This window comes from Desmodus rotundus, chromosome 1 (genome assembly GCF_022682495.2).
Source record: "Desmodus rotundus isolate HL8 chromosome 1, HLdesRot8A.1, whole genome shotgun sequence".
Classification (NCBI taxonomy): Eukaryota; Metazoa; Chordata; class Mammalia; order Chiroptera; family Phyllostomidae; genus Desmodus; species Desmodus rotundus.
This window is the reverse complement of record NC_071387.1, coordinates 62,509,143-62,531,597: the sequence shown is the minus strand read 5'-3', so window position 1 is coordinate 62,531,597 and position 22,455 is coordinate 62,509,143. Positions and strand designations below refer to the sequence as shown.

At 40.9% G+C, this 22,455-nt stretch overlaps 1 protein-coding gene across 5 annotated transcripts in view; it reads left to right on the top strand.

Moving 5' to 3' along the window:
* Window positions 1-8,032: 8,032 nt before the first annotated feature.
* Window positions 8,033-22,455, top strand: part of PSIP1 (PC4 and SRSF1 interacting protein 1) — a 41,370-nt gene continuing 26,947 nt past the window's right edge. For 3 of the 5 annotated variants that reach the window (XM_024558264.4, XM_024558265.4, XM_045193743.3), the window contains exons 1-3: window positions 8,035-8,280; window positions 8,750-8,977; window positions 18,878-18,954. In XM_024558264.4, coding sequence (XP_024414032.2) covers window positions 8,906-8,977; window positions 18,878-18,954 — 149 coding nt within the window. In that variant the 5' untranslated portion in view covers window positions 8,035-8,280; window positions 8,750-8,905. Of the gene's footprint in view, window positions 8,281-8,749; window positions 8,978-18,877; window positions 18,955-22,455 lie in introns of all 5 variants that reach the window. The other 2 variants (XM_045193742.3, XM_024558263.4) reach the window with 2 other exon arrangements.

The window sequence follows — 22,455 nt, the reverse complement described above, 5'->3', positions numbered from 1 at the left end:
GATTGCAGGTTCAATCCTGGTTGGGGTGTGTAGGGGAGGCAACTGATCGATGTTTCTCTCTCACATTGAAGTCTCTCTCTTTCTCTCCCCCTTCCTTTCTTTCTAAAATCAATAAATATATACTTGATTGAGGATTAAAAAAAAAAAAGACAGGGGCTCAGACAGAAAGACATAAGGATCAACTGAACAAAATAGAGAAACAAGCCCACACAAATATGGCAAAATAATTTTTGACATGGATAAAAAAAAGAAGCAATTCTATGACACAAGGAAGTTTTTCAGCAAAGATGCTGGATATTCATATATAGAAAACAAAGAGCCTCCATATAAACCGAATGCCTTCCAAAAAATAATTCAAAATGGGTCACAGATTTAAATATAAGATGTTAAACTCTAAGACTTATTTTTTTTAACTATAAGGCTTTTAGAAAAAAAAATAGGAGAAAATCTTTGGTACGTAGGGACCGGTGAAAGAAGGGTTCTTAGACACAGCAACAGACAATCTATAAAAGAAAAAGTTAATAAATTGGACTTTATCACAATTAATAACCTTTAGTTTGTGAAAGGTCTTGTGAAAAAGATAAAAAGGCACTTGGTAGATTGGGAGAAAATATTTATGAATCACACCTAACAAAGAATTCTTATTTTTTAAAATTTTATTTATTTATTTTTAGAGAGAAGGAAAGGGAGGGAGAAGCTGAGGGAGAAAAGCATTAATGTGAGAAACATCGATCACACATAGTTGCCTCTCCTATATGCCCAACTGGGGACCAAACCCACAACCCAGACATGTGCCCTGACCTGTGAACCGGTGACCTTTCACTTTGTGGAATGATGCCCAACCAACTGAGCCACACTGCTCAGGGCAAAGGATTCTTATTTGGAACATATAAAGAATGCTCAAAACTTAACAATAAAAAAAAATCCAATTAGAATATGGGTAAAGGACATGAAGAGATATTTCACCAAAGATGATATACAGATAGTAAATAAGCCCATGAAAAGATGTTTAATATCACACCTATTACAACAGTGAAAAGAAAAACATAGTGACAATTCCAAATGGTAGTGAAGGTGTGAAAAAAACTAGGTCTCTCATACATTTATTGTTAGTGGGAATGTAAAACGGTGCAGCCACTCTGGAAAACAGTTTACGGGTTCTTAAAAAACTGGTTAGTCCAGAGACATTGAAGTTAAGAACAATCTAACAATAGTCAGGGGGGAGTGGGGAGGGGACAGCGAGGAGAGGGGATTACAGGAACTACTATAAAGGACACATGGACAAAATCAAGGGGGAGGGTGGAAGTGGGGGAGGGAGGTGGGTTCAGCTGGGGTGGGGTGGAGGGATGGGGAGAAAAGGCATACAACTGTAATTGAATAACAATAAACATTAAAAAAAAAAACTGGTTAGGCAATTACCATATAACCCAGTAATTGCACTCCTGGGTATGGGTATAGATCCCAGGGGAAAGGACACTTACATCTACACAAAACATGTACACAAATGTTCGTAACAGTTTTGTCTGTAACAGCAAATATCTGGAAACAACTAAAATATCTTTCAACAGTTAATACTTAAACAGACTGTGTACATCTATACCATGGAATCTATTCAAATATAAAAAGCAATGCACTATTGATACACAAAACTAGCATGAATTGCAAAAGCATTAAGGTGAGTGGAAAGCCCGTCTGAAAATGTCACATACTATATGATTCCATATGTATAATGGAAGGAAATGACAAAATTATAAGGATGGAGAAATGATTAGTGATTGCTAAGGGTTAGGAATTACATTATAAAATGGAGGGGGATGGAGTGGAGTGACTAATAAGTGGTAGCACTTAGAAAGATATTTGTGGTGATGCAGATGAAGAAAAGAAAGCATTGTAGGGGCCATGTATTAGAAACACACACACACACGGTTGAGAAAATGCTCCAAATATTGTATTTCTCCACTCGGCCTCTTCCTAATAACGTTCTCACACCTATATACACGAGCAGATTTTCCTTGCCTTGAAAGTTCACCTTCCCTTGATCCTTCAACATGTAAATCTATTTTTTTCACTTTTTATTTTGAAATAATTATTTCACAGGAAGTTGAAAAAAATAATACTGAAGGTTCCTGTGTGCCTTCGCCCATTTCCTGCAATGGCTACAACTAACTATAGTACAATGACAAAACAAGGAAATTGACGTTGGTACACTGTGTATGTATAGTTCTGTACCATTTTTATCACATGTGTAGATTTCTGCAATCACTATGACAATCAAGATACAGAACTGATACTGATGGACAGCCTGCCTGGACTGTTGGGAGTGGGCCGAGGGCGGGGGAACAGGAGGGGCCACCAGTGGAGATGGAGCTGGGCCATGGAAATGGAACCTGGGAACGGCTTCTACACGGAGCCACGCTCCTCCAGGATGGAGGTGAAAGGTTTAAGCACTGATGTGTAGCCAAACAATACCTTTGGGAACCACCCAGGGCCAGGGCAGGGGTCACTGAGTTCTACTACCTCGGGCAACACTGCGTTGTCTGGGCAACCAAGTGTGTGCTCTGCGGGCACTCTACTCCAGGTGTGGAGGTTCTGCTCCTGGCTACACATGCCCCGCCCCTCCTTCTGAGGCCACCCTCAACGCTGCCTGAGAGGCCATGCGGTGTTTCCAGGGTCTTTTTACTTAGGCTTCGGTTTTGTCACTCTCCGTTGGTTGGCCCCCAAGTATGGGTAGTTTGCTGCATGCATGGGGGTCTAAAGGGAGGGGTGGGAGCAGCTGAGAGTGCCAGCGGAGTCTCCCCCATCCCAGGGAAACAAAGCGACAGAGGGAGGTTCTTACACTGGGCACGGGCAAGGCTAGCAAGGTAATTGGGTAAGAGGGGAAAAGCCTTCCTACTCTCTTCCAGTACCAGACTGGGGGTGGGACCAGGGGAAGGCAGGCACACGCACAACAGCAGTCAAAATAACAGCAGGGGAGGTGCTGGACCGACGGCCTGACGGTCTAGCCAGGGGAAAGAAAAGATTGGTTGGTAGGTGGACTCACCCAAATTTAGGAAGTTAATTGGTCATTCTGAGAAAGCACCTGTCCTGTCATACACCCAAAGCTAGTATAAACCCAGGGGAACAAGGAAACGATCTCTCTTGCTGCTCATTCACTGCTCATTACCTACACTGCAACAGTGCACTGGCCTATCCTCTCCATGGGCCATGTGACCTTAGCAATCACGTAGCCCATGGCCTCCGGAAGGGAGTCTCTCTTATTCTGACCTCCTGGAGCATTTCCTGCTGTGTTCACGGGAACTTTTGGCCCCAGAAGCTGCATGGCCAATAGCAGTACCAGCTGCACATGTACCCTCAAGGAGGGAGCCTGAAGCTGAACAGCAGCTGGGAACAAGGTAAGCTCCCTGGATGACCACTTAGCAGCCACCTTGGGCTCTGAAGGACCGTACTTTAGAACAGAGCGGGATCTCTGAGCACTGCCTTTTGTTTTGGTCTTACTGAAGACGGCTGGGTTTTGTCTGGATTTTTGGAGGTGAGCTATAAGATAGGGAGTCCCCCATTCTTCCAGATTGTTCAGCATCTGAATAAAAATCTCCTTCCTTTCTCACCAGCCTCTGCCTCTACGGTTTGCCTTTTGCGGTGGTGGGCAGTCAAATCCCCATTTTTGTTCGGTAACAGAACTACTTCATCACCATGAACATCTCCTTACTACTACCACTTTATTGTCATGCCATCCCCTTCCCTTTTACAATTCCTAGCCCTTAGCAATCACTAATTTTTTCTTGCCCTCAGAATTACCAAAGGCACAAATATAACGAAAGGTATTATCATTTTAGTAGGCCTCATCACCAGAACAAGGAATGGTTCCACTTTCCAAGCCACACCTCTCAGGTACCCAAATCAGGAAGTAAGAACATGCAGGAAAGTAAAAAGAATATATAATAAAGAATATGAAGAAGATGAGAAGGGAAAAAGGCACAAACAACAACAACAAAAAAATAGGCTGAAGAATAAAGAGGAGAGTGGTTCACAAATAAGTGGGATAAGAGAAGCCATAGCTGAACTGGATGTGGAGATGTAAGAAAGAAGCAAATCGAGTGTCTGAGATGAGAAGTGCTTACAGAGAGGTCGTACAGTAATGCAAAAAATTCTACTCAAAACAGTCAAGGCAGTCTTCAGAATAGGCACCAACGGTACACCCAAGGCTACATCAGTCTCTGTCCTGGCCTAACTTCTTTCCAGCTCATCTACAAAAATCTACTTATCCTCTTTAATGTTTCCCTGTTTCTGAGTACAACCCTCCTCATTGGTAAACCATCTCGCAGTGTATCTAATCCCTGCCTCACAAACTGGTAAATCTTGATTTTTTTCCCCTCCTAAGGGGCAAAGTTCCAAATACTTATTGGTTTCCAGGGAAAGCTGGGCTTAGACCAGATGTATGACAGTCTCTTTCTGAACTAGCTCTTTGATTAATGCTCGTTGTCCACCCCATATCCTTTCTAGCTTCCCTATCACCAGGCTTAAAATATCACACCTGAGAAAACAGTTCAACAATTGCCAAGTATACCAATAAGTTGAAGGCACATTACTAATAATGTGTCTTAGGGTGGGGAATGACATATGTTATATGTCAAAGATGTAGAGGAAGGGATTATCATTGTTAAAAGTTTTGGGTTGTGTTAAATCTGATTTAGAATGATTTCTATTAAAATTCTTACAATGAATGAATTTGTAGTCAATGAAAAATGTCAGTGGTTTTAATGAGTTAAGTACATGCAAATTTCACGAAGTCAAAAGAAATATAAATATCCTCAAACGTCTTCATATCTGCTTTCTCACCCTCGAATGTTTTCATACCTGCTATCTCAGCCTAAAGAATGAGGCAGTCCCTGTCAGCGTTTTTCATCTGTCCATTCCTCTCGATCACTCAACAAATATTTGTTGAGAAAAGTTTCATTGAGTGTCTGCTAAATGCCAGGCACTGATCACAAACATAGTGCCTACTTCTGAGTAGTTTAAAGAGTAGTTAGAAAAATTGTAAATAATTATGCCATAGTGAGTGAGATGAGGACAGGAACTTTTGCAGAGTGATTTTTGGGTTGAGTCCTTCAGGGCTAAGAAGGAGTTAAACAGAATGGGCTGGTGGTGGTGACAAGCTAAGGGATGGAGTGGGGTAGAGGGGGATTGTTAGGAAATTTGAAGCTGGGAATACTTTCAAATCCAAAGGCAGAAGGTGGAAGAGTGCTGGGCTGCATTTACTTCCAGCATCTTTTTCTCATTATACTCTTCTGCCTGCAGAGCTGCTGGCCCCCTGCTCCACCTAGAGGTGGTGTGGGATCCCATAAAGGCGGGAACTGGAGAACAGGCGGGTGGAAGATTGCCTTGGCTGCCTGACGAGATCTGTGCTTCTGGGCAAGCTGCTCAACTTCTTTGAGCTTGTTTTCTCATCTGTAAAATGGGGACACTAGCACAGGGATTAAATGAAAGAATGTGAGTCAAGCTTCTGCCTCAGCGCATCTAGATCTCCTTTCCTCCTCCCTCTTGCTTTGGTTTTGGAAATCCTGTTCTTTCTCCTTACAACTTTCTCCTTGCTCCTTTAATCTCTATCCTGCTATACTTTTCCTGGCATTCCCCTAAGGCTGGCTATGGGGGAGGGTGCATCAAACAGGGCTAGAGAGGAACACAGGCTCTCAGTAGTTCAGAAAAAGCATTCCAAGTGGCTCTGATGAGCCCAACCCTTTCTCTTCTCCTCCCCCTTCCATTCGGAATTGCTGCTCACAGGGATCTTGGGCTTTTGTTCTCTGGAGGCTAAAGAGATCACCTGTTTTTCCTTGACTTATTGTTTAAAGGGTATCAACCACAGTAGAGACTTTTCAAATTGAAATCGCCAAAACTTAAAGAGAGCAAGAGCTAAGTTTGTACTTAAAAAAAAAAACCCACTAACACTAAAAGATCAGTGCTTTTCCATTTCCCCTCTACTTTTCATTTCTTTTTCGAGGACCTCCCATTGCAGAAACCACTCCCTCTTCTTGGTATTATCATTTAACACTAATAAATGGTTGTCTCTTAATATTAATTATGATTTATCTATTATATGTCTGTCTTCCCTGTTTGATTTTAAGTTCCTATAGTCTGCAGTACCCTCTGTATCTGTAGGCTGCTTCTCGAAGTTGAATATGCCTAAGAGTCACCTGGGGATCTTGTTAAAATGCAGATTTTGATTTAGCTGGTCTGGGGAGGGGCTGAGTTTCTTCATACAAGCTCCCTGGTAAAGTAATGCTGCTGGGCCTGGACCATGCTTGGAGTTGCAAAGCCTAAGGGGCTAGAACAAAGGAGGTGCACAAGAAGTGGTTGCTGGATGATGGCTTTGTCTCTCCTACACAGTGTCTTGGAATTTCCTTTAATACATCTTTCTTCACTTTTCCCCGTGCACGATTTATGACTAACACCTGACAATTATTCTTTTGTGTACTTAGCTGTGCTCTTTCTTGCCTTTTTCATACTTACGTCTTACCCAGAAATGGATCCCATAGGGCGTACAACAGTAGCCTCCAGACTCTTTCTATTGTCATCTACTTTGTAGCAAGCAACAATGACTTTTTAAAGAATCCTCTTTACCCCCTTCTTGCTCAGCAATGTATACTAATAGCTCCCAAGTATACATCATATCAAACTCAAAGTCAGGATGAGAAGCTTCAAGTCATTTCTTCAGTCCTTCCCTCTCCCTTGCCAGTCATTCTCTTTCTGCACCATTTGGAATCCTCTGCATATTGCTGAGGTATGATTTAGCCTCTTGAAACTACTTGCAGGACATTTGGCATTGGGAATGTCTGCTTTCATTCCTTTTAAAGGCAAGTGAATAAGCTTTCAAAAAAATTATTTTCAATGTTTACCCACTTAAAGCTTTTCCTGATTTATTCCTGGTTGTGAGTCCTTCATTTAAAGGAGCTACGCACTATTATTTATATATTTAATATTCTATGCTTTTTTTCATTTTCATTGTTTTAAATGTGAAGTATTTGTGCTTGTTATTCATGGTTGTATGCCCAGCAACTAAGAGTGCCTGACACAGGGTAGGTACTTTTTTGGGGATTCAATGAAAGATAAAACAGAAACTTAAGATTTTTATTATTATTCAAAATGCCTTATTTACATTTGTAAAAAGTATTGGCCAAAGGACCAAAAAACAAAGTAACTTTAGAAATCCCCCGATGAGTGTTTTAAGAAATAAGACATTTTAGCTTTAGTAACACTTCTACACTACCACTTACCAGCCGCCATTCTACTAGGGAAATAAAATTTAGACGCAGCTAAAATTTACTTAGGGCCCAAACCCACATCCTATCTAAAAAGCTTATGCTTTCCTGTCTTTACTTTCTAATCATCACCTTTTGCATTCGTTAGAACTCCATTTTCTTAACAGTTCTTGGTGCTTTAAATTCAAAAGAAAAGAAATGGGCTTTCTCATACTACAATATCAAGGAAAAGGAGATTGCGAGGCCTGCTCAGCGAGGTGTAAGAGGCCTACAAGCTGCACTCTGCAACCGCCTCATGCTCGGATTTCATCTATGGGTTTTTGTACAGTTCTTCTTTGGATGGTGCAAACCGCGCAAGTGCAACATTGAAGGCTTTCCACCCTGGGAAACGATGCAAGAACATGCAGCGTAGACTGCCAGGTTCTCCTTAACACACAGCCAAGGGCTGGAGGCCCGGTACCCGCTCTCAAAACCCGTCCACAACAATCGTTCCCTCCCTCCCGGCCTTTTACATACAGTACACATACAAATACACACGCAGAGCAACCAGCAGGGGCGGGCCGGGCCTGACCACTCCACACACCGCAGGGGGGAGCCTCAGCAGGCCGATTTATTTTAGCCCAACACCTTTTCCATTCGCATACGTCTCTTCCTCAGCTTGGCTGTAACTACTAAGAAAAAGAGAACTTGCGCGTCTACGGTCTCCTGTAGATCTGCTTGGAGCCACACATCTAGGCTGGTGCTGGCTACTCCCCCTTCCTCGGCGAGCAGTTGGTCCCACCCCAGTGCTAGCGGGCGACGAGCGGGAGCAGCGCGGGAGCAGCGCAGCGACAGCGACAGCGGCGGTTGCGATTCCCAGCCGTTGAGACGCCTCTGCGGCAGCTGGTGGCGCAGGTGGCTTACGTGGACACGGGCAGTGGCGGCCGGCCCGCCACCGCAGCCTCAGCGTCCGCAGCCGCGGCAGGTGAGCGGGCGGTGGAGGCTCGCCCCGCCCCCGCCCTCGGTGGCCTCGCTCCGGCAGTAGCTGGTAAGTGGCCTCGGCCTCCGGAGAGCGGAGGGGCGGGCGGCGCTGGGCTGCGGTCCTCGGGAAGCAGGTTGTAGAGGGAGTGGTCGTGTATGGATGGGAAGAGAAGATTCCCCTTTCTTTTGCTGTATTTTTCCCCATAGACTCCTCTCTCTTGGGGCTCAAACCCTGGGGGGAAAGCTAGAGGAAAGATGGGGTGGAAGAAAGGATTGGGGCTGAGAAGCATCTCTGCCTCAGTGGGTGGCGTCTTTCGGTCGTAGAGCGTTGGACCTGCTGAAGCCTGGGGGGTAGCTCTGGGGTTGTGCAGGCCGCGCACTCGTGAGCGAGGAGCGGGAGGCGCCTCTCCCCTCACTCTCCCACCCCCACTCCTCTGGGTCCTCCCTCGGCGGTCCTCCCCCTCCTCCTTCCCTCCCCGTAGGCCCCTCCCTCCGAGTTTCTTAGCTTTAACCGCCCTCCTCGCTCTCCGTTGCAGGCTTGTTGGAACACCCCTAGGCATCCTCGGGCTCCCGGTGCCCCGGAACCTCGGTTCCAGTCAGTCCAGTCCTGCAGCATCCCCCACGCCGTCCATACCTCCGCTCCTTCTTTCTGGTCTTCGGCCCCAGATCCCCGGCATCGCCCCTCACGAAACATGACTCGCGATTTCAAACCTGGAGACCTCATCTTTGCCAAGATGAAGGGTTATCCTCATTGGCCCGCTCGAGTAAGTGATTTGCTAGCCTTCGCTTTTAGCGCTGGTACCTTCCCTAGAGGCCTACATGCTACCTTTTCTCATAATTTTTTTCTCGTGTCCTTTCTCCCTCTGGCTTTTCTGTAGTCTCATTTGTAATCCAACCTTTCATTTGCGTTTTTTGGCCAGTAACCTGTGATGTAATTGTAAAAGTCTAGGTGTTTCTGCATACTTTGTGCATTTCCTTACGGCTTGTTTTTGATATACTCTGCCAGGTTTTCCTAATAGGATATATTTAAATGTGATGCCAGTTAATGTTGGTGAAAATAATTAAGTATGTATTTTATGTTTAAAAATTAATGAGACATTGACATTTTCTTGATATCGAGTAAAATGCATAATAACATCAATTCAGTTAATGCAAACCCTTGGATATCAAAGAACTGTAAGTGGTTAAACTGAATTTACAGGTATTTTTCATGTTTGTAGTCGATGAGGGCTTCTGGATTTGCTTGTTTAAACATTTTTTAAAATTAATTTTAGCGAGAAAGAGAAACAAAGATTTTGTAGTTCAACTTATTTCAGCATTCATTGGTTGCTTCTTGTCTGTGCCCTGCCCTGGGATGAACCCCCAACCTTGGTATATCTCAACCTTGATGTCTTGGGATGACTCTAACCAACTGAGCTACCCTGCCAGGGCTGGATTTGCCTATTTAAGAAAGAGATGTAGGACTAAATAGTCATGAAAATTCTCCAGTAAATTAGCTCAAAGGAATAAAAAATACATTATTCATGTATTTTGCCTTATGACCTTGAATAAGATACGTTACCTCTTCGATTGTTTCACAGGGGCAAAAGGATGAGTAGACCTAGACCCCTGGGTGCACATCTGGTGGTACAGAGGTGATTAAGAGAACCGAGAATTTTTTGTGCCAGTTAGGAATTCAGATTGTCTTAAATAAGCGCCATGTTCAGAAAAAGAGATGTTTTTGTTAGTTTATGGTAGAACTCAGGTTCTAAGGTAATGATGGAACCTAAAAAATGTTGAGATCCATTAAATTAGTAAACTTAAAAATTCTCCTTAAATATAAATGTGATATTCTAAAGTTGTAATTTCCATAAATTTACTCTTCTTTGTGGAATGAGTTCCTTAAAGATAATTAAAATTATGGCAGCTGGAGGAAACATACCTGTTGGTTACAGAGAATCATGGAGTGAGTTACTGAGTACTATCCCAATGTAAAATGTTCAGTTTCTTGATTTTTCCCATCTAACTCTTCACATACTCAGGTTTACAATTTCATTCCCCAATCTGGAAAATTTTTTTCTCCCAGTCTATCAAGCCTACCTTTGCAGTGGAATCTTCCTTGAATAATCCTTTATCATAATTCTTATCTATATACTTAACATTCTAATCTATTTCCTTTCTGATAATGTCTTATTTTAATTCTTGCGTGCACGCCCTAACTTCTAAATAGATTGTAAGCTTCTTCAGGTCAGTGGACACAAACTGAGTATCTTCCAGTTCTTTATACCCTTGTAGTCCTTAGTGCATAATCATGCACTTAGAAAACACTTTATTTTATGTTTAAATAGAGCGCAGGGAAACTTGGTTGGTTTAAGGCCCCTCCAAGATGGTTTTCTCATGGTTTTAGCACCCTTATTTATTTTGAGGTGTTATGAAGTCTGAGGTAATGGGATACATCTATCTGTATTCAGATTTCTGTGCACGATACAGTTAAAAGCCAAATGAAAATGTTTTAAAAAATATCAACAACCTCATCCTCCCCACATGCTTTAGTGTTAGGTAAGAGTCAATGCTGATAAAAACAAAGTAGCCTTAGGAGGGCTAGAGTTGTTTCCTTCTTTATTTTATAAGTTCTATATTTAACAAGTTTATTTGTACAAGTTTATTTGTAAATGGATATTTCTCTTTCCTTTTCACCTTTTTTCTTAGAAGCCATTGAATCTGGTTTGATGTATTATCTAAGTCCAAGAATTACATTCCTCTTTCTGTCTTCTTTCCAATCGCAAATTCGAAGTCTTTGCTAGGTCTTTGCTAGAGAATTTAGAATATGCATTTAAAGTCTTAGCAGTGACAGTGACAACCATCTGTTTCTATTTTGATTTTAACATTTTCTGTTTCCATATCTCAAAGTTCATTAATTAATTTGTACTTTTACTGATGTTGAGAGAAAGATAGGGGTAGAGAGATAAAGAGAGAAACACTGATTTGTTGTTTCACTTATTTATGCATTCATTGGTTGCTTCTTGTATGTGCTCTGACCAGAGACTGAATCCACGACCTTGGTGTAGTGGGATGCTGCTCTAACCAACTGACCTACCCAGCCAGGACAAACTTCATTAATTTCTATGTCTTGACATTTTTATAATCCTATGCCTGTACTAATTGATTTTAAAGCCGACCTAAAACAATTGCCTAACATTTATTAAACCCTGTAGGTGCTAGACATTTTTGTAGAGACTTTTAAAGCTGTTTGCTAGCTGAAAGAAATATATGAATTGGGTTGACAAAATATCCCTTAACTTAAGGCTTCTAAGGATTTTCACAATTTTGGGGGCCTTCTCACAAATCTGAAAGGACTGGTGAAATAATTATCGACCAGATAGGTGAGGAAATCAAAGTCCCTAAGGGCGTTGGGTAGTAATGATTCTTTGGATACCTGAAAGCTTCAGACTGCCAGTCAAATCATGCTCTTGGTCTGTACTTTTCTTTTTTTTTAAATGTATTTCATTGTTTATGCTATTTCAGTTTTCCCTAAGTTTTCCTCCTTTACCCCCTGATCCCTCAGGCAACCTACACTGTTGTCTGTGCCCATTTGTCATGCATATATATTCTATGACTACTGTATTCCTTCCCTACACTGTGCTTTACATCCCCACTGACTATTCTATAACTACCAATTTGTAGTTCTCAATCCCTTCACCTTTTCCTCCCATTCTTCCAGCCCCCTTTCCCATCTGGCAACTATCAAAACATTCTTTATATTTATGAATGTTTCTGTTCTGCTTGTTTGTTGGTTTTATTTTTTCATTTCAGATGTTGATAGATATGTATTTATTGCCATTTTATTGTTCTATTTTTGATCTACTTAAAGAAGACACTTTAACATTTCATATAATATTGGTTTGGTGGTAATGAACTCCTTTAGCTTTTTCTTGTCTGGGAAGCTCTTTATCTGTCCTTTATTCTAAATGATAGCTATGCTGGGTAGAACAGTCTTGGTTGTAGGTCCCTGCTTTTCATCTCTTTGAATTATTTCTTGCCAGTTCTAGCCTGCAAAGATTCTTATCCTTATCTTTAATCCTGGGTAATGTAATCCTTGGTGTGTTCCTCCTTGGGTTCAACTTCTTTGGGACTCTCTGAGCTTCCAAAGATTCTTTTGAGAAATCAGCTGACAGTTATGGTGGTTCCCTTGTAGGTAACCTACTGCTTTTATTTTGCTGATTTTAAGATTCTTTCCATGTATTTAACCTTTAGCATTATAATTATGATGAGTCTTGGTGTGGACTGCTTTGGATTCATCTTGTTGGGACTCTTATCTGTTTCCTGGATTTGCATGTCTATTTCCTTCACCAAATTATGGAAGTTTTCCTTCACTATTTTTTCAAATACATTTCCAATTCCTTGCTTTCTTTTCCTACCAGCACCCCCATGATGTGATTGTTGGTGTGCTGAAGTTACACTATCCTCATTTTTGGGGGGTTCTTTTTCCTTCTTGCTTTTTGATTGTTTTTTTGCTTCCTTATATTCCAAATTGTTTATTTTATTCTCAGCTACATCCACTTTACTGTTGATTCCCTGTACATTGTTCTTCATTTCAATTAAAATAACCTTTATTTTAGACTGCATTTTTAAAAATATATTTATTGATTATGCTATTACAGTTGTCCCATTTCCCCCACCCCGTTCACTCCACTCCATCCTGCCCACCCCCTCCCTCCCACATTTCCCCCCTACAGTTCATGTCCATGGGTCATACTATAAGTTCTGTGGCTTCTACATTTCCTATACTATTCTTACCCTACCCCTGTCTATTTTCTACCTACCATTTATGCTACTTATTCTCTGTACCTTTCCCCACTCTCTCCCCCTCCCAATCCCCTATTGATAACCCTCCATGTGATCTCCATTTCTGTGGTTCTGTTCCTGTTCTAGTTGTTTGCTTAGTTTGCTTTTGTTTTTGTTTTAGGTGTGGTTGTTAATAACTGAGTTTGCTGTTATTTTTACTGTTCATATTTTTTATCTTCTTTTTCTTAGATAAATCCCTTTAACATTTCCTATAATAAGGGCTTGGTGATTATGAACTTCCTTAACTTGACCTTATCTGAGAAGCACTTTGTCTGCCCTTCCATTCTAAATGATAGCTTTGCTGGATAGAGCAATCTTGGATGTAGGTCCTTGCCTTTCATGACTTCAAATACTTCTTTGCAGCCCCTTCTTGCCTGTAAGGTCTCTTTTGAGAAATCAGCTGACAGTCTTATGGGAACTCCTTTGTAGGTAACTGTGTCCTTTTCTCTTGCTGCTTTTAAGATTCTCTCCTTATCTTTAATCCTGGGTAATGTAATCCTTGGTGTGTTCCTCCTTGGGTTCAACTGCTTTGGGACTCTCTGAGCTTCCTAGACTTCCTGGAAGTCTATTTCCTTTGCCAAATTGAGGAAGTTCTCCTTGATTATTTGTTCAAATAAGTTTTCAATTTCTTGGTCTTCCTCTTCTCCTCTGACACCCCTATAATTCAGATGTTGGAACGTTTAAAGATGTTCTGGAGGTTCCTAAGCCTCTCCTCATTTTTCTGAATTCTTGTTTCTTCATTCTTTTCTGGTTGGATGTTTCTTTCTTCCTTGTAATCCACACGTTGATTTGAGTCCCAGTTTCCTTCACATCACTATTGGTTCCCTGTACATTTTCCCTTGTTTCTCTTAGCATAGCCTTCATTTTTTCATTTAATTTGTGACCAAATTCAACCAATTCTATGAGCATCCTGATTACCTGTATTTTGAACTGCGCATCTCATAGGTTGGCTATCTCTTCGCTACTTAGTTGTATTATTTCTGAAGCTTTGATCTGTTCTTTTCATTTGGGCCATTTTTTTTTCTTGGCATGCCTGTAATATAAAGGGGCGGAGCCTTAGGTGTTCACCACGGTGGGATAATTCTGGTCGCTGCTCTGCCACACTGTACGTGGGGGAGGGGCCAAGAGGGAGCGATGGCACCTGCTGCACTCTGTCCGATTTCAGTCACTCCTCACTCCCTCCGCTCTCCACAATCAAATTGGGACCCTCCGGTGCTGATTCCTGAGTGGGTGGGCTTGTGCACCTCTAGGCCCCTGTGGGTCTCTCCAACGAACTCTCTTGTGAGGCTGGGAGTCTCTCCCGCTGCTGCTTCAACCCCCATGGGTGTTTTCAGTCAGAGGTTTGAGGCTTTATTTCCCCGTGCTGGAGTCCTTGGTTGTGCTGTCTGCCTTGCTCCCCCACCGTTCCTCCCAGTTTATCTATGTGTGAATGTGGGGCCCCCCCGGTCTGCTAGCTGTCACACTGCTTGCCCCGCTCCATAATCTGCCTCTGCACTGGGTCCACCATCCGCCACCTTGCAGTGAGTCCTCTCCGCCCCTCCTACCGGTCTGGATGAATGTTTCTTCTTTATCTCCTTGGTTGTCGGACTTCCATGCAGTTCAATTTTCTGTCAGTTCTGGTTGTTTTTTGTTTTTAAATTGTTTTTGTCCTTCTTTTGGTTGTGCAAGGAGGCACATTTTGTCTACCTATGTCTCCATCTTGGCCGGGAGCTCAGACTACGTTTTTTTTTTTATGCTGTTGAGCTTCTCACTAAGTTCCTTGAGCATCCTTATAACCAGTGTTTTGAACTCTGCATCTGATACAATGCTTATCTCTATTTTGCTTAATTTTTTTTCTCGAGTTTTGTTCTGTTTCTTTATTTGGATCATGTTTCTTTGTCTCCTCTTCTTGGCAGCCTCCCAGTGTTTGTTTCTGTATGTTAGATTGGAGCTGCTACGTCTCCCAGGTTTGGTAGTGTTGCCTAATGCAGTAGGTATCCTGGAGGGTCCAGTAGCACAGCCTCCCCTGTTACTCTTGCTGGATACTCAAGGTGCCCCCCTGATACCCTCCTGTTGTAGTTGACCCTTGACTGCTGTTGGCATGTCCAAAGTCAGCCACCACCTGTGTTCTCTCCAGGGTCACACGGCATAAGCTACAACCCAATCTGTAAATGGCTGTTACTTCTAGTGGGCTTGGGAGTACCCAGGTGAGGCAAGTCTGTGAACCAAGGCCAGTTGCTGCTAGTACCGGCCCTGGAACAACTTAGGGAGAGGTAAGGGGCTCACTAAAGCCAGAGGCTGCTTACCTGAGAGAATTTAGGAAAATATGAAGCATGGGCCAAGACAAGTCACTGGTATGGAAAAATCCACTGGAAACAGCTTGGGTGGGCCCAAAAGTTGTGTGGGGCAGGGCCTCCGGGAATCATCAGGGTGGGGCAAACAGTGTGAGCCAGGTTAATGGAGTCCCAGATATGGCACCTGCCTGCCAGCTCTATGGCTCTGTACCTCTGTATGGTGAGGGCTCAGAATGGGACAGTTGCCTCTACCAGCTCTTCTGTCTGTGAGAAGGTTGTCCATCCCCACTCCACCCCAATCTCGCCCTGATACCAGACAATTTAAGTTCCTTCATGTATGTCTTTGATGACTTTTAGTCTGCTGCCCTGTGCTGGAGCTTAGAGGGAGTGCAAGTAAGTATGTGCATGGCCCCTGAGAGGAACTGCTTTGGACTGTAGAAGTTCCTGTCTTCCACAACTTCGATTCCTGCTGGTTTTTACAGCCAGAGGTTATGGGGACTTCTCTTCTTGGCACTGGAACCTTGGGCTGGGGATCCTGGTGTGGGGATATCTCAGGATTCCCTTTGCTCCTGAGATATCCATTCTGATTTTTATCCACTACATGAGGGTGTGGAACCAGCCCATTCTGCATCTCCGCCCCTCCTACCAGTCTTGATGTGGTTCTTCCTTAATTTTGTAGTCGTAGGACTTCCATTCAGTTTGATTTCTGATGGTTCTGAATGATGGTGGTTCTATAGTTGTGATTTTAACGTGGTTGTATGAGGTGGCAAGCCGTGTGTATCTATACCATTGTCTTGACCAGAAGTTTCATGGTCTTTTCTTCAACATGGTAATAATGCATGTAAAGCATAGTAGGTCCTCTGATGGTCTGCTCCCTTCTTAATAAAATCGGTTGATTTTATAATTGAAGTGTCTTTGAAATTAGGAAAAAATGTTACTATGAAGTTTAAATAAATAATGAAATAAAATAGAAATGCTATTAAATTAACTCTGAGATGTCCTTTCCCTTTATTAATAAGCCAGAGTAATAAGTATTAAAGATATGTTAGATATAGCAGCACCTGATGCTTTCTTCCTTACTAGATTAAGATTGAAAGGGAAATAAAGGGAACTTCTGGCCAACATGGAGGCATAGGTAGGTACACTTTGCTTCCTTGCACAACTAATAGGACAACAAGTTTAAAAACAACCAGAACTGCTAGAAAACCAAACTGTATGGAAGTCTGACAGCCAACGAGTTAAAGAAGAAACATTCATCCAAACTGGTAGGAGGGGTGGAGATGGGCAGCTGGGACGGAGAAGACGCGTGGCAAGGCAGCGGCTAGAGGACTGGGCATGCCAGGGAGCAGCAGCTGGTGGACCGGATGGTTCCGCATTTGCTTGTGAATAAGCCAGGAGGAACAACTGGGGAGCCATAAAGACTGCACAATTCAAGGTACCAGCGCTGGAAAACAAAGCCTCAAAAACCTGACTTTGAACCTGTGGGGGTTGCAGTGGTGGGAGAGACTCCCAGCCTCACAGGACAGTTTGTTGGAGAGACCTACAGGGTCCTAGAACATACACAAAATCACCCACCTGGGAATCAGCACCAGAAGGGCCTAGTTTGCTTGTGGGTAGCGGGGAAAGTGGCAAAGCCGACAGGAAGTCGAGCAAGTGGCATTGTTTCTTTTCTGATCCCTCCCCCACAGACAGTGTCACATCACAGCTTGCCCCACCCTGATGAATACCTAAGGCTCCGCCCCTTACTGTGTAACAGGAGCGCCAAGACAAAGAAATACCACCCAAGTGAAAGAACAGATCAAAACTTCAGAAAAAATAGAACTAAGTGATGAGATAGTTAACCTATCAGATGCAGAGTTCAAAACACTGGTCATCAGGGTGCTCACAGAAATGGTTGAGTATGGTTACAAAATGGAGGGAAAAGTGAAGGCTACGCAAAGTGAAATAAAGAAAAATACATGGGGAACCAACAGTGAAGGGAAGAAACTTGGACTCAGATCAACGATTTGGAACAGAAGGAAGAAATAAACATTCAACCAGAACAAAATGAAGAAACAGGAATTCAAAAAAATAAGAGGCCTAGGAACCTCCAGGACAAGTTTAAACATTCCAACATTCAGAATCATAGGGGTGTCAGAAGGAGAAGACGAAGAGCAAGAAATTGGAAACTTACTTGAAAAAATAATGGAGAACTTCCCCGATCTGCAAAGGAAATAGACTTCCAGGGAGTCCATAGAGTCCCAAAGAACTTGGACCCAAGAAAGCACATAATAGTTATAGTATCCAAGATTAAAGGTAAGGAGAGAATCTTAAAAGCAGCAAGAGAAAAGGAGACCATTACCTTTAAAGAAGTTTCCATAAGACTATCAGCTGATTTTCAACAGAAACCTTACAGGCAAGAAGGGGCTGGCAAGAAGTATTCCAAGTCATGAAAGGCAAGGACCTACATCCAGAATTACTCTGTCCAGCAAAACTATCATTTAGAATTGAAGGGCAGGTAAAGTGCTTCCCAGATAAGGTCAAGTTAAAGGAGTTCATCACTAAGCCCTTATTATATGAAATGTTAAAGGGACTTATCTAAGAAAAAGAAGATGATCAAAATATGAACAGTAAAATGACAAACAACTATCAACAACTGAACTTAAGAAATAAAAACAAACTAAGCAAACAAGTAGAACAGGAACAGAATCACAGAAATGTGATTCTGTTCACATGGTGGGTTATCAGTGGGACGGGGCTGGAGGAGAATGGGGGGAAAGGTATGGGGAATAAGAAGCATAAATGGTAGGTACAAAATAAACAGGGGGAGGTTAAGAATAGTATAGGAAATGGAGAAGCCAAGGAACTTGTATGTAGGGCCCATGGACATGAACTAAAGGGGTGGGAATGCTGGTGGGAGGGGTGTTCAGAGTGGAGGGAATTAAGGGGAGAAAAAAAAGGGACAACTGTAATGACTTAACCAATACAATATACTTTAAAAAAATAAAGGAACGGGTAACTTACGTCATTCAGCCATGTAGGTATAAGGTCTTTACAGAGTATGTTTCAGACTTTGAGAAAAACTGCTTTAAACTTTTGTTATTGTCTGTTTTTACATTACTCCAATATTTGTATAGCTTTCCTGCAGAAAAATGATTTTAGGGTTTTGAACAGGTTTAGACTCCATTGTCTAAAATGCTTAGGGTCAGATATGTTTAAAAACTCAGAATTTGGGGATTTTAGAAAGGTGATGATGGTACATATATACCATATATTTTCCTCCTGATAAGGTCTGGGATGGCACATAATAAAATAACACAATATATTTGCAGAGAAGCATCAGTAGAAACATAAAATGTGGTGGAATAGCTTCACTGTCAGACAAGGTTTTGCCACCACATGAATTTTTAGAAGTATCTTGGTTTTTAGAGCTTCTTGGGTTTCAAAACTTAGGGATAAGGGATTATGAACATGTAGAACTGGTTCACTTTATATCAGACCTCGTTTGGATATTTTGTTACTAGTTTATTTTCTTGTACTGAGATGTGTACGGCTTTAAATATTTTAAATTTCTGATCTTTCTTTTAGGTAGATGAAGTTCCTGATGGAGCTGTAAAACCACCCACAAACAAACTACCCATTTTCTTTTTTGGAACTCACGAGACGTAAGTCCTTTTAGCTCTAAAGAGGTTTTTGTTTGTTTGTTCATTTTTCATCAGGGTCATTGGACATAGAGCGAGAAACAGGTAGAGATTAATTCAAATGGAGAATAGTAAAGGAATAGAAAATTTAAAATCATCTTTGAAGTTTGGAGAAAATCTTCAAGTCTCCCCTTTAAAACTTATTTTTAGGGCAGAAAAATTAGACACTGTAGGATTTGACTTTTACTGGAAGACATATTTCCTGAATCATAAAAGCAGGCTGTATATAGATCCTGTCAGCAACTAGAAGAATGGATATGAGGAAAAGTTTTAATGCATTCAGCCTTCATATTGAATATAAGAACTTTTTATAAGGACAACCTGGCACCTTATTTTAGGCTTTGTTATATTAGCCATACAAACAGTGTATTGTGGGAAGGGTGAGGAACAGAAGACATCTGGATTGTTCCCTCTGTGTGTATTTATATGGTCCTGAGAGCCATGGTGACTGATCTGCTGTCCCTGGTGGGTAAGTGGCAGAAAACCTGATTAGATGAAACAATTCTTCAGAAATTACAACTGAATATTGAACTGTTTACTTCTAGGTGCATAGGATTACTCCAGGGGCTATCTCATTAATTTCAGAAAATAATATCCTATATACCTTCAATTTAATAGCCTTACAAGTACTATATGTAGTCTCATTGGTTTTAGAACTGAAGTTTAGAATTTGCCATTTTGGTAAAGTATGCTCTTCTTGGGACCAGGAGAAACAAGGTGTTGATATTCTAATTAGAATTATTTATTCCTAAGAGTCTACAGTGGCAAAATTTGGTTTAATGTTGCTTAGCCATTATGTGAATCTGTAATTTCTTTTTACAGCTTTATTGAGATATTATTTGTGTCAGAAATTTTACTTGTTTAAAGTGTATAATTCAGGGGATTTTAGTCTACTTCCCTACCCATTAGAGGACATTCTCCATTCCTTCCCCAACCCTAGAAGCCACTGTTTTACTGTATGTCTATATTTGCCAATTCTGGATATTTCATATTACTTGTATCTATCATAGAATGCCATGTAATTATTTTCTTTAAAATACAGTTTTTTGAATCCAGAGTTGAATTGGGCTCTATAATTATTCCTGAGTTGGATTTAGGTGTATCCTATATATAACAACAGTTAATTTTGTAAGAAAAGAATTTCTGATTCCGTGGGATAATATACCATTTTAAAAAGTCTTCCATACATTTATTAGGGAAAGGTATCTTTTAATGAAATATTCGTGTACTGTGTATTGAAGCAGGGGCTTCCAAAAATTATGGTACCAGGTCAAGTGCACCAGCATCATGCGAATAGACATGCGAATTCTTGGGCCCACCTTTGACCTACTGAATCAGAAACTGAGGTGTGGGTCCAACAATCTGTCTGATGAGCCTCCTAGATGATTGTGATACATGTGAAGTTTTGGAAACACCATTAAAATAATGCGAGTAGACATTCCTTAGAATATTTCAGTTTCATAAGTTTAGAATTCTTTAATTTTTCTGAAATGGGACAGATTTTGTACCTGTATGTATATTGGGTTGGTCCAAAAGTTTGGTTTTTTCCATAAGATGGCTCTAGTAGCGCTTAGTTGTGTTTAACTTCGTTCATTCAAAATAATTTCGTTAGGTTATATTTTGACAGCTGTCATATCAGTGTGCGTTTAAAAAAAACTTACCAAATTGAGTTTTTGTGTAGCCATTTTAATATTGAAGATGGAAGAAAATACTCAACATTTGCAGCATATTATGCTTTATTATTTCAAGAAAGGTAAAAACTCAAATGCAAAAAGATCTGTGCAGTGTGTGGAGAAGGTGCTGTGACTGACCTAACATATCAAAAGTGGTTTGTGAAGTTTCGGGCTGGAGATTGCCCCCTGGACAAATGCTCCATGTCAGGTAGACCACCTGAAGTTGATTGCTATCAAATCGAGACATTAAGAACTATCAACATTCTGCCACGTGGGAAATAGCCAACGTACTCAGAATATCCAAATCAATAAAGTTATTGGGGAAGATAAAAAAACGTGTCTTATTGGAAAAAACCATACAGACTTTTTGGCTAACCCAATATATCCTCATAGTTTTATAGAATGTATAGTTAATTCATGTTAAATTTAGACAAAGAATGATCATACCCTCCCCAGTGTTTAAAAATGAAAATTTTTACACTGTATCTAAATTTTTAATCAAACTACACCAAATAACCAAACTTTCATGAGCATAGTTTGGTTAATGAAAATAATTGGTAATATTTAAGAAATTAGAATATATTCAAGGCATTAAAATATAATTTTAAAGTTAGCTAATGGTAATACACTTTAGTTTTAGAATGCACTTATAATGTTTTACACCTTTAGTGTTCTTACAAGTATACTGTATCTTTGGAAAGACCATGCTGCTATACTTGTCAGTTTGTTGACTTAGCATTTTTTGTACTTCAGGTTAGTTTTTAGAAACTAGATCTCCAATGGCTTGCCGCCTCCTCTCCCCTCAAAAGTTGGGAGGGTGGTTATTTGAACCTTTCCATTTGGATTTTGCAAAAACAGGAGTTTACTCGAACTGCCTAATAGTTAGGGAGATGGGAAAGGAAGAACTAGAAGACAAAATTGCAATTTAGAATACAGTCCTTATTCATAATTTTTATATATGTCCTTATTTTTTAGAACACATTGTTCATTCTTACATTAAATTTAGATGAAGAATGATTATACCTCCCTTAGCATTTAAAAATGAGGATTTTTACATTGTGTAAATTTAGATATTTTTACTGTGAATTTAGAGCAGAGTTCTTTTGTAACTTTTTAATGAAAATGTCTGAATTTTCTTAGTGTTTTATGACATCCACAGTAAATTCATCCAGAAATCAAGTTTTGAATATTAGGCAACAATAAATGTATGTCAACTGTGACCATATATTAGGTATCTTAAAACTAACGTCTTCAAAACAGATTCTTAATAAATGAATGATACTGATGTGAACCTAATGCTTTACTGGAGCCAAAAGTCTTAGTGTTTTCCTTGGTTATTTATTACAGTCTTTCCCCTTCCTCCTCACATCTGGACAGCCACCGAGTCTTGTTCTCTTCCTCGAAAGTGCATTCTGATCTGTCTACTTTTCTCCATATCCTCTGCTACAACTCCAGTCCATGCCACAGTTACTTTTGGAAATAGTGTGCTAACCCTATCTTGATCTCAGTCTCTGCTCTTCATATGTAGAGTGATCTTTATAACACAGTCAGATCCTGTCATTTCCCTGTCCATAAACTTTCAATGGCTCCCTTACTAATGTTAATAAACAAACCCTCCAAATTTTGTCTGCAAATGTCGTTTATAAGACCCTATATGAGTTAACTAGCCCGTGCTTATTACCTCTCTAACCTCATCACATTTTTTTTTCACTGTTACATAAATATATTGTCTTAGATCTTTTTTTCGTGTTTTCCCTTTTGTTGGGAAATGCCTTCAGATTTTTTAAGTTTG